At 39.4% G+C, this 15,101-nt stretch overlaps 1 protein-coding gene across 1 annotated transcript in view; it reads right to left on the reverse strand.

Annotated features, from left to right (window-relative positions):
• LOC148732879 (uncharacterized) overlaps positions 1-10,166 on the reverse strand; it is a 20,591-nt gene extending 10,425 nt beyond the window's left edge. Inside the window, exons 1-5 of the mRNA XM_088758637.1 lie at positions 9,995-10,166; positions 7,753-8,006; positions 7,120-7,234; positions 6,162-6,284; positions 1,100-1,222 (exon numbers count right to left, since the gene is read on the reverse strand). Coding sequence (XP_088614763.1) covers positions 1,100-1,222; positions 6,162-6,284; positions 7,120-7,234; positions 7,753-8,006; positions 9,995-10,055 — 676 coding nt within the window. The 5' untranslated portion in view covers positions 10,056-10,166. The remainder of the gene's footprint in view (positions 1-1,099; positions 1,223-6,161; positions 6,285-7,119; positions 7,235-7,752; positions 8,007-9,994) is intronic.
• Positions 10,167-15,101: the final 4,935 nt, after the last annotated feature.

The following is a 15,101-nucleotide window of genomic DNA, read 5'->3' on the forward strand; positions in this document are numbered from 1 at the left end:
ATGATTAAATTGCATTATTGATGAGTTATTTTATTTATTCATTTATTTATTTATAAAATTTTAGAATTGTAATTTTGAACTTCTATTTTATTTTTGATTTGATATTTATTATAAGGCGCAGTTGAATATTTTTATAGAAACTGCGCGGTATAAATTTAAATTTAATAATAATAATAATAATAATAATAATAATAATCCAGTTGTTTTCGGGTTGTGCAGCTTGCGAATAAAGTACTGAATATTGTGATTCCCTTGACTCCGGTGTTAGAATTATTGAGATTCTTATTTACTTTCACGCTTCAAAAAGGCAAATAATTCCTACAATAAGCCGCACTAGTGGTATTGCAGGATTCTACTGTGGTATTACGGTTGCTATATTGCAGGGTTCTACTGTGGTATTACGGTTGCGATATTGCAGGGTTCTACTGTGGTATTACGGTTGCGATATTGCAGGGTTCTACTGTGGTATTACGGTTGCTATATTGCAGGGTTCTACTGTGGTATTACGGTTGCGATATTGCAGGGTTCTACTGTGGTATTACGGTTGCGATATTGCAGGGTTCTACTGTGGTATTACGGTTGCGATATTGCAGGGTTCTACTGTGGTATTACGGTTGCTATATTGCAGGGTTCTACTGTGGTATTACGGTTGCGATATTGCAGGGTTCTACTGGGGTATTACGGTTGCGATATTGCAGGGTTCTACTGTGGTATTACGGTTGCGATATTGCAGGGTTCTACTGTGGTATTACGGTTGCTATATTGCAGGGTTCTACTGTGGTCGAGCTTAAAGTGGATATAAACTTCTTATATAATACGCGTTTATCAAAACACCTACCCACGCATTGGTACTAAGTTATAATTAGGACTAACAAAGTAATATACAGACGGGTGGTAACCATTTTAGATGTAAAAAAAAAGTTTGAAATGAGATGAAAAATCTGAGCTTACCACTAAGAGCTGGTTATTCACACGAGGTATGACGCAAACTGCGGCTTCACGTAAGCAGCCGGCCTTAGGGGCAGAATTTTACTGTGGTCGAGCTTAAAGTGGATGCAAACTACGTACCAATAAAATACACGTTTATCAAAACACCTACCCACGCATAACACTCCATCTCCGACCATATTGTCCTTACATTTACACATGTAGCTCCCGATAGTGTCGCTGCAACTGGCGTTCACGTGACATTTGGCACTTCCGGTTTCACATTCATTGATATCTATATGTAGATAGATTAAATCATATTAATCATCTAGGCTTGTACTTTCCGCTTTCGCAATCATAGTCATAATTAAGACTGGTGAAAGTGATATACGGGCGGGTTGCAACTATTTTAGGAGTAAAAAGTTTGGAACGAGCTGAAGTAATAAAAAACCTGAGCTTTTCAATTGGGGCCGGTTACTCACACGAGGTCTTAAGCCTGGTTCACATATGATCGCAGACGATCGCAGGCGATCGCACTCGATCGCCAGCGACGGTCTGCGATTATATGTGAACAGCTCTTCGATCGTGTGCGGTCGAGTGCAATCGCAGGAATAGAACCATGTTCTAGTCGCGCGATGGGTTGCGATCGTCTGCGATCGAGTGCGATCAGATGTGAACAACTTTCTGCGATCATGCGATTGGAATGTGTCCCATAATGCTATATTTTCCAGCGTGCAGCACTGCAAGCGGCATGACACAAAAGCCAGTTGTTTATCAACTTTTACACGTGTGTGTGTTTTGACAAGATGGAAGGTGAAATTGACACGGAACAATTTATGGAAGAAATTAGAAAATACGATTGTTTGTTCAATGGCTTTAAGACTTTCCCCATCCAGAAGCGACGTTGCTTCTTTGACCTAGCAGCGATTCTCCGTTTAAGTAGAGACAACAGAAGCAGCATGTTAACATCTATTAAAAGTTCAGCATCCTCGGCCCAGTTGAAGGAATCACTGGTCCGGCCCATGCCTAAAGTGTCGCCTCCCAAGTCTGTGGACAGTGATTTAAGACCAATTACTCTCACTGCTCAGATAGCCAAAATCATGGAAGGTTTCACATTTAGCTCCCTGTATAGCCAAATCATTAATAACATTGACCCTTCGCAATTTGCCATACCGGGAAAATCAACGACACATGCCTTAATTGACATTTTACACTGTATTTTAGAAGCCCTAGACTCTGGACACTGTTATGCTAGAATTTTATTTACTGACTTAAGCAAAGGGTTCGATCTTGTGGACCATAATGTCCTTTGCACTGAATTGCGTAATCTCGGTGTACATAATGTCCAAATTGCCTGGACCGGATCATTTTTTTCAAACAGATCGCAGTTTGTTTAAATAGGTGGTGCTACCTCGAGTCATGTCGTACCTAGGGGTGGTATTCCCCAACGGACTAAATTGGCCCCCTTGCTGTTTGCAGTACTTGTTAATAATCTGGACAAGCAATGGAAGATCAGGGCTAAATATGTCGACGACCTTTCAGTTGTAGAGATTATACGTACGTGTTCCACCAGTGTTCTTCCATTCATTGCAAGAGATATTTACACTTATGCTAACAAGCATGGCATGCGCCTTAACCCTGTGAAGTGCAGGGAGATGTTTATCGACTTCTTGCACTATAAGCCGCACCATCCTCCCTCTTTACAGCTTTCTGGGTCTGAAATCGAGTGTGTCCACAAGTACAAGTTGCTTGGGGTGTATGTCACTGATAATTTAAGCTGGAATACGCACTGTGAGTACATTGTTCATAGAATAATTTGGATATATCAACAAAGTTGAAGTGGTAAATTGGCCACCGTAACGATTCCAAAAGCTGATGTTTCGAGCGTTAGCCCTTCGTTCATAGAGATCGCAAACGCCTATTCGCACTGCGTTGTCTGAAGAAGTCAGGTGTTTTGGAAAAGGAGTTAGTTATGGTGTATTCCACCCTGATTCGCTCAGTGTAGGAGTATGCCTCCCCAGTTTGGGCAAACCTGCCTGATTATCTTAGCCTCCAAATTGAGAGTGTGCAGATAAAAGCCTTAGAAATGATCTTTCCTGGACTTCCCTACAGGGACGCACTTGTGCTGTGTGGTCTTTGCACTCTCTCTGATTGGCGTGCCGCTGCATGCGCTAAGTTTATCCAGAGATTTCGGGACATTGGTGTCCTTGCTAACTTGCTGCCACATTGCACAACTGTGTCCAATGAATACAATCTACGCCCAGGCTCTCTTAGATATGATCCCGCTATGGCTTTTACTAACCGTCTCGACAAATTTATTACATATAGATATTCTTAGAAGAATGTTTCATGTTATTGTATAGATATGATTTGTATCCTGACTACTCTTGCAATTTAGCTGCAAGCTACAAAAAGAGTAATTAAACTGATTATTATTATTATTATTATTACTATTATTATTATTATTATTATTATTATTATTATTATTATCCGACAGTTGTAAAAACGTATGTTTGCCATAAGATCATACACAGACTGGGGACTGGGGCGATAAACGTGGCCCAGGCTGCGCATAGGAATAGAATCTTCCTAAACTTTGAAAATGTAAACAAATGAATAAATATAAATTAAATAATAAAATACACATATATATCTAATAATCTGATAAATACAAGAAACTTAGGTACGAAAAATCTCTAAAAGTTCTATTGTATTATCATTATTATTATTATTATTATTATGATCGCTGCGATTGGCTGCGATCATATGTGAACATGCGATTCGCGATCTTCGGTTTAAGCCTGGTTCACATCTAATCGCAGACGATCGCAGGCATCGCACTCGGTCGCCAGCGATCGTCTACGATGATATGTGAACAGCTCTGCGTTCGTCTGCGATGATATGTGAACAGCTCTGCGATCGTCTGCGATGATATGTGAACAGCTCTGCGATCGTCTGCGATGATATGTAAACAGCTCTGCGATCGTGTGCGATCGAGTGCGATCGCAGGAATAGAACCATGTTCTATTCGTGCGATCGGTTGAGATCGTCTGCGATCGAGTGCGATCATATGTGAACAAAGTTCTGCGATCATGTGATTTGAATGTGTCCAATAATGCCGCAATGCAAGCGGCATGATACCATGACAACCAATTGTTTATCAACTTTTACACGTGCGTGTGTTTTGACAAGATGGAAGGTGTAATTGACACGGAACAGTTTATGGAAGAAACTAGAAAATACGATTGCATGTTCCATCGATTTAGCAAAGAATTCTCTCTTTCTTAAGACTTTCTGCACCAAGAAGCGACGTTTCTTCTTTGGTCTGGCAGCGATTCTCCGTTTAAGTAAAGACAACAGAAGCCGAATGTTAACACCTATTAAAAGTTCAGCGTCCTTTGCGTTTACGTTGGTTGACTGAAGTTACATTGTATTGCAGTTGAATGGTAAACCAAGGACTCGGTTGTCACAGATCGCTGCGATCGGTTGCGATCATATTTGAACATGCGATTCGCGATCTTCGGTTGAGTGGTTTCAGTGATCGTGCGATCACCTACGATCGTCTGCGATTGTCTGCGATTATATGTGAACCAGGCTTAACGCAAGCCGCGGCTTTAAGCAGGTAATTGGCCTCCGGGATTCTCTTTATGAGGGTTCATTTAGTGAAATAAATGTCCTTCCACCCAATTTTTTTCGGCCCTCATGACATTCTCCTCAAAAATAAATGTTCACATAAAAAGCTTGGCTAAATTGGAGATGGCTTAGTACTCGGTTTTTTTGCGGAATTTTCCACTGGGTTAGGAATATCTCCGCGCTTGCTGGTTCAACAAACGCTTAGGACTGTGTCTGTCGTTTTCTTCACTTTATTGCAGTCATACTTTCGCTCATTACAACCGTTCTAATCATTCTTTTTTTAATGTTACAAGGTTCCCTAGTTTTATTGCTATCACACGTAAACGCTCTAGATGCGTACATCCGATTGCAAACCTAAACTGTCAAACCGATTCATAATTGTTTCTTCGTGATTTAAGTACTGATCTAAGACTTGTGCACGACACTTATTTCCTTAGCGTTGACTGCTTTACCTTGTTCGACATCAAAATGACCGAATATAATCCGATTACAATCTTTAATCACCACTCGAGATTCGTGACAGGAAACATAAGACCACAGCTGCTATTCGATACGGGTGTGGTTGGAACACGCAATACACGTTTCTGCATGCAAGCGCACAAGAGTTTCAAGAAAATGTGCTTAAACCTTATCTATTAAAAGAACTGTAGGGAAATGATACTTCAGCTTGTCACGACAGTTTTGTAAAATAACGGCTAGTAACCTTTGTTTCACAAACCAACCCCAATTGTTTGAACACTTCCTGCACGTTACCAGAAATCAGACCATGATACTTTCCAAATAAAGAAAATCCGGTGTTAATGAGTTCATTTTTTAGCACTACCCAGAAACCTATAGGTCGCACTAGAGCAAATTGAAATATTTTCCAATTTCGGAAGCCAAAATTTTGCAATTTTCCAATTTTTTGCGGCGGTCGCATCAAATCAGTATCCTCTGATCAAAACTTCACCGATTGACACCTGCGTCCATCACAAACCCATTTCCCTCCATTAAAAGATAAAGGAAAATACTCGCTTGAGTTACTGGATAAGAATGGATCGTCGTCGTATGATTACTTTTGCGGCTTTCGAGTTTTTGTGAAATTTTGCAGTACTTTCTCAGCAAAACAACTTAACGTTTTTGATATCCAAGTCGTTGGTACAGCATAAGCTGTTAGACGTAGAAGACGAAGATTTCGCTTAATTAGAGTACGCTTTCGAAACCGCCCTTAGTCGTGGTCTTTCCTGCGTCCGGCGGAGTCATGGTTCGAGATTCCGGAACATTCCGGGAGACGCCAACTTAGAAAGGAGAAGGGGACCTTTGAAACTCTTGCTGGTATCCTGGCTCCATGATTAACCAGACATGTTTTGGGTAAGATGACAGCTTAATGGCTAAAAACAAGATTGTTTGTTTTGCCAAAATTTGGAAGTCTCCGAGGCAGGACATTGATAAGTTTTTTAAGTTGGGGGTAGTACTTGTTTTACGCTACTTTAGAGTTCTAGTGCGACCCAGGCCTTAGTACAACGATAAGGTAACTTCTAAAAGTTAAAGATGTAAAAAAACAAAACAAAAACAAAAACAAAAAACACGAAGAAAGAGAAAACAAAACATCGGTTTCTTACTATTGCACGCTTTGCCATCTCCCGAAAATCCAGCTTTACAAGTGCAGGTAAATGAGCCCACAGTGTCGTTGCAGTAAGCGTCCGTTGAACAGCCATGCGATCCAGAAGAACATTCGTCCTCATCTTCAAAAAAACAACAAAACTACGTTAGATACAATGTATATATGAAGTTCATATATTTTGAACTGCGGTATTAGATACGTGTGATGCATGATCCTCGCAGTAGAGAGCGCTATTTATGCAATAGCGAAAATCAGACCTGAAACACTTGAACACCGGAGGAGGATGCTCTCTGTAAGACTCTTAACTTATTACATCATTCTCCCGATGTTATTGAGATACGAAAAAAGGTACCACGCCAAAGGTAAACGGCGAAGACCAAATTGCTGCACCATTTCACCGTGACCAAGAAATACGTTTCCATTTTCAAAAGGAAGAGCGTCATTTTTGCGGAATACGCAAGGAGTAAGAGCCACGTTTGCTTTTTCTGCTTTTGTGATACCCTGGCTATCGTATACATCGAACATCCCAGTTAATCCAGTTGTTTTCGGGTTGTGCAGCTTGTGAATAAAGTAAAAAATATTATGATTCCCTTAACTCTGATAATAAAATATTGAGATTTCGATTCCAAAATGATTGATTCCTTTAAGACAAGGTGGAAAAATGTGGCCAGTTTTCCCTTCTTTTTGACTACTCGAAAGTGATCCACGACTGTTAAGGGCAAACGGAAGAGGGAGGTCGACTATTGTTACAAGCTATGCCAATATCTTGCTCAAACAAACTACTTTTGTTCGTCAAATATCCCAACGCTTACAATTAACTGTTTACTAACAAACGAATGAAGAAATGAGTGACCAGGGAAAGATGAAAGCGATTTTACAGGATATAGATCATTGTATGCAACGCTTTACGTTAAACAGGTGCTTTTCAAAGGATATTTAGCAATAATAACACAAACCTCTTTCGCAGCTTTCAGTTCGAGTCCAACTAGCAGGACAGACGCACCGGAGTTTTCCGTGAATATCGGGTACACACGAAGCAGCTGGGGGACAGGGAGAAGTGCCACATAATTTCTGTTGAAAATGGAAAAGATTAAAACGATTTCTACTGATATTTCATTGAAATAAATAACATATTGCGAAGAAATTACATGTGCTACAGTTTTTCGAGAAATTTGAAATTTTCCTAAGGTTTCTACATGGCTGGCTGGATGAAGATTTCTTTAACTCCTACCGGCCGATAGCAGTTTACGTAAAAACAGTATCCTGTCATGTTAATCAGGTGAATGTAGTTTTAAAAATGATGAATTATACGTTTTAATTCTTTTTATCTACACTCATCCAGGTCATACTGAAGGTTCACGCATTAGATATTGCTCTTACACCAAAACCTACAGCACCTCTCCTGAACGTTCTCTAAGTTTTGTGAATTCTAGAGCCACACAGAGAACAAACCTCGGGTGAGTTCATATCCGCTTTCTAAACTATACATTTGTCTTATCTATGTTCAAGAGAGGATGCATGAGATGCTAAGGTATATATAGACACAGCACTGCATTTATCAAAAAATGAAATATGCGCAGTATACCAACCATAGTTGGATGATAGGAGAAGCCTTCCCTACAAATGAGATGTTCAGGATGTTGGAAGTGATCGGAGTCACTGAGTTCACATTTTAATTTGCCGCTGGTCTCTGAGATTCCAAGATTGAAAGATGAACAGGAGTCCTTAGCATAACACCTCACTTCACACTGATCTTTGTTATCAACCAAAAAGGACTTAAAGACATGATTTTCGAGGTAATTGTCTTCCGCGGGTTGAACAAACTCCAAAATTCTGCACGTTTCTGATAATGAAAAAATATGAAAAAACATGAAAAATTCTAAACGAAAGGGAACTCAAGTTGTTTATAAAGAGATTAAACAAAAACCAACATGAAGTAATCCAAGGCAGCTGTTTATGCCACAGGGCTCCAGCTGAGTTACAGCAGTATACATAAATTCCATAATTGGACAAAAATTGTTCCCTTGCTTCTGATTGGCCGGCTTTTTTTAGAAAGTGGGGACCTCTAGCAAAGCACGACGGCGACGGCAACGAAGAAGTGGAAAAACAAAAGATCTAATTGGCAAAACAATAGCTCAGCACGTGCATTATAAAACTCAGTACATTTCTCAGCCATCCTTTGCAAAACAACAACGAGAAATCCGCAAAATTTTCGTCGTCTGCGAACGAAAACCGCGACGGCAAATTATTTTAATTTCCATTTGGAACTCACCGCTACTTTTATACGTTATTTTATACGTTAACACATGCAGCCATCATCGAAATTCTAATAATTCATTTTTTTAAGGACGTCTTCCTTGGGGTTGCCGTCCTGGCTGCTTAAGGTCCCTAATATAGGGAAAGTTACATGCTTCTGGTTCATAAGTTTCTGCTCAAATACATTAATAATGCGGTTTTCTTACTGCATGATACACTGAAGAACAACTCAGTTTTTAGTCAGACCTAGTCAATTGATTTATTGAAATACTGTATCGCACAACTTAAGAACATGTTAGGAACGCTTTGGGGCTTAAACCGAAAAAAAAAGTAATAACAATTTGAAAACGTTCAGCCTCAGCCGCTAAATTAGACGTTCTTGTAACAAAAGAGCGTACGTGCTTAAGGGAGAAGCGTTACTCAAGTGTATGCGTGATTCCGTTGATCAGACAGCATTATCCAGTTTCCCTATCTTCGGCAGATTCTGTGTCAATCATGTACAAATATCATCGTGCTAAGAGGCTATTAGTGAATTAAGTACATTATCCTTCAATAAGGTTATCCATCATTATGAATACGGAATTATTGAATGGACTAAATAAAAACAACTGAGTCGTTGAATTCTTGGGCTGATGTCATGGAATTCTGGAGTAAATGAAAAAGAATGTTGTAACTGTTGCGTGGGAAAAATTGTCCCAAAAAAAGCTCTTATGCCCTGCAATATTGTGTATTTTACTTGAAGTGATAGACAGGTGAAGTCAAAGAAATCATTAACTATTTAAGCTTGAACTGAAGAATTATCCCCGCGCATTTTAATAAGCTACCTCCCGTCAAAAAGTAAGATTATTTTTCGGAAAAGTATTTCTTAAAAGCCTTTTGAAACCTGACACGAGAGTTGCTTGCAGACTTTTCGCGAAATATTTAAGGTTTCACAAATACCTGAACGCCGAAGACCACACAATTCATGATTGCCTTAAATTTAATTTTAACTCAGTATGCAGGGATGAACATAAGATTCTTATTTTTATATCACTCACAATCTGGAAGGTTAGAAATTCAACCAGATAAAATTCACTTCAAAAGCATGCGTGTATCTAAACATGAAGAGCAGCTAAAAAGTAAGAAGTCAAAGAAATTAAAAATTTTTTACCATATTTCGAGTAGGCTACGAATTTACGAAAAACAAGGTTCCACCTTCAGTGATTTCAATTTTGATATAAAATACTGCAAAAAATAACCATTTTCGCGTATTCGAGCAGGGAGTACTCTGAACCAGTAAAATTGCGATCCCTCGTTCTACAGAAGTAATACATGCGCCACCTCTTTTCAGTAATTCCAGTCCAAATAGACTCACATATCTGCAACGACAGCTTTATTTCTGAGAACACTGATAACTGCCAAAGGAAACGTCGCTTCTATGTTGCTGAGTGTGTTTTTTTTATTTTTTTCCCCCGAGCTACTTTTTGTACTTAAGAGACATTGCGAACTAAAGCTAGTGGACTGATTTGGTATCACAAATGTGCACGAGAATTCACCGAATTTTCACACAATTTTTTCATCTAGATTAAAGCTAACCTTGCGCAAAGACGTGTGAAACGAAGAACATCTTCCACATAGCAGCAACTGTAGTGGACATGATCACAACTTCACCCTTCGATTTGGAGAAACCCTTTCGGATACTGGCTGAGCTTCTGATTCTTTTAAAACGCGTTTCGTCACTCTCGAAGAGAGTAACAGCTCTGCTGCTTCCTGCTTGCAACCTGGCTTTTCAGAATAAACTAATTAGCGCTGCCAGGTAATGACAGCTGCAAATTAAATTTTGCGGGAGAAAACTACAGTAGAACCCCGGTAACTCGAACTCGGTTAACTCGAACCCCTCGGTAACCGCGAACGAGATCCGATTTCCCTCGACCCCATTTTTTTGAGTCATTAACTTAAGTCATTTTTTTTGCAACTATCACGAGACTTTTATATTTGATCAGCTCACATGAGAGGAAAAGTACTTGCAAAGCACATTTAAGGGAGCAACAGAAAATCTAGCCTAAAGGAAGCCCAAGACCTTTTAAAGCGAGTGCATACGCGTCTGAAACATGAGAACTGAGAATTTCCGACAATTCATACAATGCACCTGTCGCAAGGAAAGCCGTTGATACCGGCGGTTTCCTGTTGCGAAGAAGGTTCTCCAAAAAATCCCACCGTAGGACAAAATATGCTCAGTTTCAGTTGGAAACTACATGTTGATAATAAAAGGAAAAAAATAGGTAGTCTATGACATCATGTATCTACGGGATTATTTATGGTTGATTGACTTGTGTTGGCTAATTTTAATCAAAGACTAGTTTCGTATATAGGGGGAGCAGATATTATGAAATGGAATGACCCAATTTTAAGCAGAAGCAATTAATCGCATAAATATGTTATGTTGACACACTGACACTTGAACCGCCCGAACCGCGCGATTGGCTCGCGCGAAGACGCTTTTCTCCCTACCTCCCCTATGAAGTAGAATTCTGTCCCCAAACTTCCTCTATGGTTAGGAAATCAAAAAACCAATCAGAATCCGTCGTTTGTGCATATATTTTGATGGCCTTAGGGTGTACTCGAGGGGCATCATTCTATGCGTTCACACTAAAAGATCAAACTTGAAAACTGGGCGTCCGCGCGGCCGAACTTCAAAATTTTCAAGTCGGATTTTTCGTTCCCTTGTGATAGAGTTAGACCTTATGGAACTCAGGATATAAAGTAGCAATGCTATAGAATACTCTGTTTGGAAAATAATGGATATAAAGGTCTTAAAGGTGGCAGAATAAGCTCTCGAGTCAACGACACTACGATTCTCTAAAGCGGTGCGAATTGTGGCCGTAAACCGAAATCCGAACTTTCGGACTTCAAGCAGGGCCTAGCGACAATTTGACGATTCCAAGGCCCGGTAAATATTGCGTTTGAATAACAATGTGTTCAAAAAGTATTGTTTGATAGAAGATTTTATGTCAAATCGTAGCACTTTGAGAATTTTCAACATACCACTACGTAATTTCTTGCTGTGAAGTCATACAAACAACGATCTAAGCTTGATGAATTTTACCGCGTGGGCTTTGTACACGTAAGAAATTCGTTCGCTTTTCGGTTCTAACAGCAAATCAAGAACTGTTTTGAATAAAATTGTCGTCCCGAAATATGTCTTGGTCATTTTCGTCTTCCTTCCTATTGACAGATACCATGAAAGTTAAGCTTTCTTCATACACAGACAAATTTGCATAATTCACTTTGAAATTTAATGCTCATGCTTATTGGCGCACCTGCTAAAATATTTAGCGATTTTTATCTTTCATCTCGATTTTTTAGTAACAATCAATCGCGGAACATATAATCGCAGCAATACGACAGAAAAACTCCTTTGGAAGGCAAAATATTTCCTTTGCGAAGCAAATAATCGCAGCAATGGGACACACCCTGCAGGAGACAAATAAACTGCGATCACGATCGCCGACGCGAGATACGAAAATCGGACGATATCGGAGAAGACCGAGCTGAATTCCGAGCATTATCCGAAGGTTTCTATTGTTACAGACATACGAACGGACTAACACTCTGGATGGCACAGTATCTCCGACTTCACAAAAGTCCGTAGATACAAAAATTGATGACCATAATCCTACCTGCCGGTTTAGTTCCTCCGCGGCGAGCACCAACATAATCAGGATTTAAGAAGAATAAATGGTTCGTGAATTCTTTAGTTCATCACTTTTTACCAAAATGCATTGCATTTGAATAAAGAAATGTGTAATACCCCTTTACAGAGATGAAAAGGCAATGCTATTTATTACTGTTCAAATAGTAAATGCCATAAACTAAAATATGGAAGTAAGCAAAAAAAAAAAAAAAATGCTAAATTAAGGCTTATCTCTTCACTGAGATTTTAATTATTGGTTGGCACACAGAGATGCAAAAGAGGCTTTGTAAAAAAACAGAGTAATAAAATTACAGACTCAGGAGAATCGTATTACATTTCAATTTCAATCGAAAATATACAACGACGGGCTACAAAAATTTATACTAAACCACCCAGATAGGAAAACCAGCTACACTGCGAGACTGAAAATTCTTAGCCTACTGCCGCTTGAATTCAGAAGAGAAGTCCATAATCTTGTCATTTTATACAAAATTATGTCAGGTCTTATCAACGCTAGCTTTGATCATCTTCTGCTTCCTGCTAACCATACATACGCAACCCGACGTCATCATCCTGCAAACATCCGCCCTTTATTTACTCATACTCAGCGGTATTTTACAAACTCTTTCTTTCCTCGCACAATTAAATTATGGAACGATTTACCGAGCAACATTAAGCAAGCGAGCTCTTTACATAACTTTAAAGCCTTAGTTAAGCGGTTTTATACAGAAAAGCTCACGCTTTATACTCCGCCCTAACTAAGTGTCACTGTTGGTCGGCAAATTATTTTATTCTATAGACAAAGTACATAAGTGCATATATAACCTATATTTTTCTATTCTTTGTATTTAGTAAGGGGACAAATGTCAGTTGGGGCTCGCCCTGTATTTTTCTCCTGCCATTATATTTTTGTTTATTTATTGCGTGTCTCTGTTCATGTATTTACTTGTAAATTGTATTTTTCAGTGGCAAATCTCAATAAACTAAACTAAACTAAACTAATTAGTAGTTTATGAACACTTGCTTAGCTGAGTCACATTCCCAGTGTTCATTCTGGAGAGAGCACCCTCTGCAACATTCAAGCACAAGTTCAGACATTTCAATTTTATCGTCCCACACTTGAATTAAAACACTAAGTGTATTATTTGTGGCCAGTTTAAGGGGAAACTAACGGTTAAATAATACATAAAAAGAAACACATTACAAAAAAATACTGAGCAGAAGCATTTTACTTGAACATGTATGCTTACAGGTATGTAACTCGATGAATTCAAGACAAAATGTCTAAGCAGGCTACAGAAATGGATTCATGAATCGTAAACAAAAACTTCCCGAAATGTGGATTATTTGTAGTGCAAACACGATATTATTGATCATAATATCAGCGAGGAATGCGGTAGTTTATAATTTCGCGGCTTGCTATTAACTGAAAACTTTCCAGGCAAAACGCCTGTCCAGATTTGACCAAATAATTTTCCGTAAGGTAACTTCCTTTTCCTTAACACCACGACTGAATTAAACTTTCCAAACGAAAGGAAAAAGAAAATTGGCGAATACGAACACTCTGAAGGGTTGTTTGAGCGATGAACCGGCGCGAAAGTTTCTAAAGGACTGATGCCAAATATTTTTTCTGCAACGTCTTGCCTGCATCAAAATTATGAGTTAGAAACTGAATATCGTACCAAATGAAAAACATTTCGAATTTTCCGGGGCTAGCAGCTTGAGAAAACACTCAGATAGGATTCAATTTACCTCCTATCCTTTTCGCGTTCTTCCTCGGCTCCTTTGTAGCTCACTTTCTCCGTGTTGTTAAATTTTTTTCAGTCTATTTTCAAGGTTTTATCTTTTCTTCTCACGTTGCACTTGGTCAGAATTTCTCCTTTTTAATCAAGTTTTTCTGTTTTTTTTTTCCCTCTTTCCCGTTTTTCTGCCTATTTGCAGAGATGCCAACCTCTGGAGATCTCAATCTGGATATTTTTTTCGGACCAGCACCCCCCGACCGAATTCGCCGATGCGACTCCCCGGAAAATTTCTTTTTGATTTGGAGCTACCTCTCTTCCTCTTCCCCCCAGTAGGGAGCTTTAGCAACGAGAGCGGCAACGGCAACGAGAACGGCAGAAAACAATCCATGGGCTTAATGAGCAAAAACAATCGCCCTGCATGTGCGTTTAACAGTTTGGTACATTTCTTTGCCGTTCTCGGCAAAACAACAACGTGAAATAACCAAATTTTAGGTTTTCTCGAGAACGTGAGCGCATGACGGTTAATTTTTCTTTCTTTTTCCTTACTTTAACGCCGTTCGTAGTGATATAGTCCCTGAAGAGTTCGCTAGCATTTTCCAAGTGAAACACATCGGAATAATCTCGAAAGAGTTACAAAAACGAAAAGTTAGATTTCGACACGACGTTTTCGTTGCCGTCGCCGTCGTCGTTGCTAAAGCTCCCTCACATCAGTGAGCGCGCCGAGCAACTTCGCGGGAAAAACGCGAATCTATCTGTCAGGGACTTCAGTTGTTTGAATACTCATCCAATCAGACTGTCGCTTGTACAGGAATAACAAAGAAGAAACTCTCCTCTTTTTGTTTGCAACGAACAACGTGCATCGCTCAAGAAAATGAAGCCAGAAACCGTAATACAAGCATAAGAAGCTAGATAATTTCAGAATTTTGGAATTTTGGAACATATGGAGCCTAATTCTTAGTTTTTTGTGGGTAACTGATCCAAACTTCCTTTTATCTGGGAGTTTTAGTCACCCGTACTGGAGAGCGGGAGATTGGCTCTGTATTCGGGAGACTCCTGGATAATCCGGGAGAGTTGGCATAGATGTATTTGGTGGAGTCCTTTCTCACTCTCTTTTGCTTAGCTCACGACTCGCTCTACGCTTTGGCTTCTTTTCTTTCTGGCGTCTCGGTTCACTTAAACCCAGTCTCCACAAATTTGAGTTGAGATATTTTCTTCAGTTGACATAGCTTTTTCTACTGATACTGAGATAACATGAAAACGCAGATTG

The sequence above is a fragment of the Stylophora pistillata genome, chromosome 4 (assembly GCF_964205215.1).
Source record: "Stylophora pistillata chromosome 4, jaStyPist1.2, whole genome shotgun sequence".
Lineage (NCBI taxonomy): Eukaryota > Metazoa > Cnidaria > Anthozoa > Scleractinia > Pocilloporidae > Stylophora > Stylophora pistillata.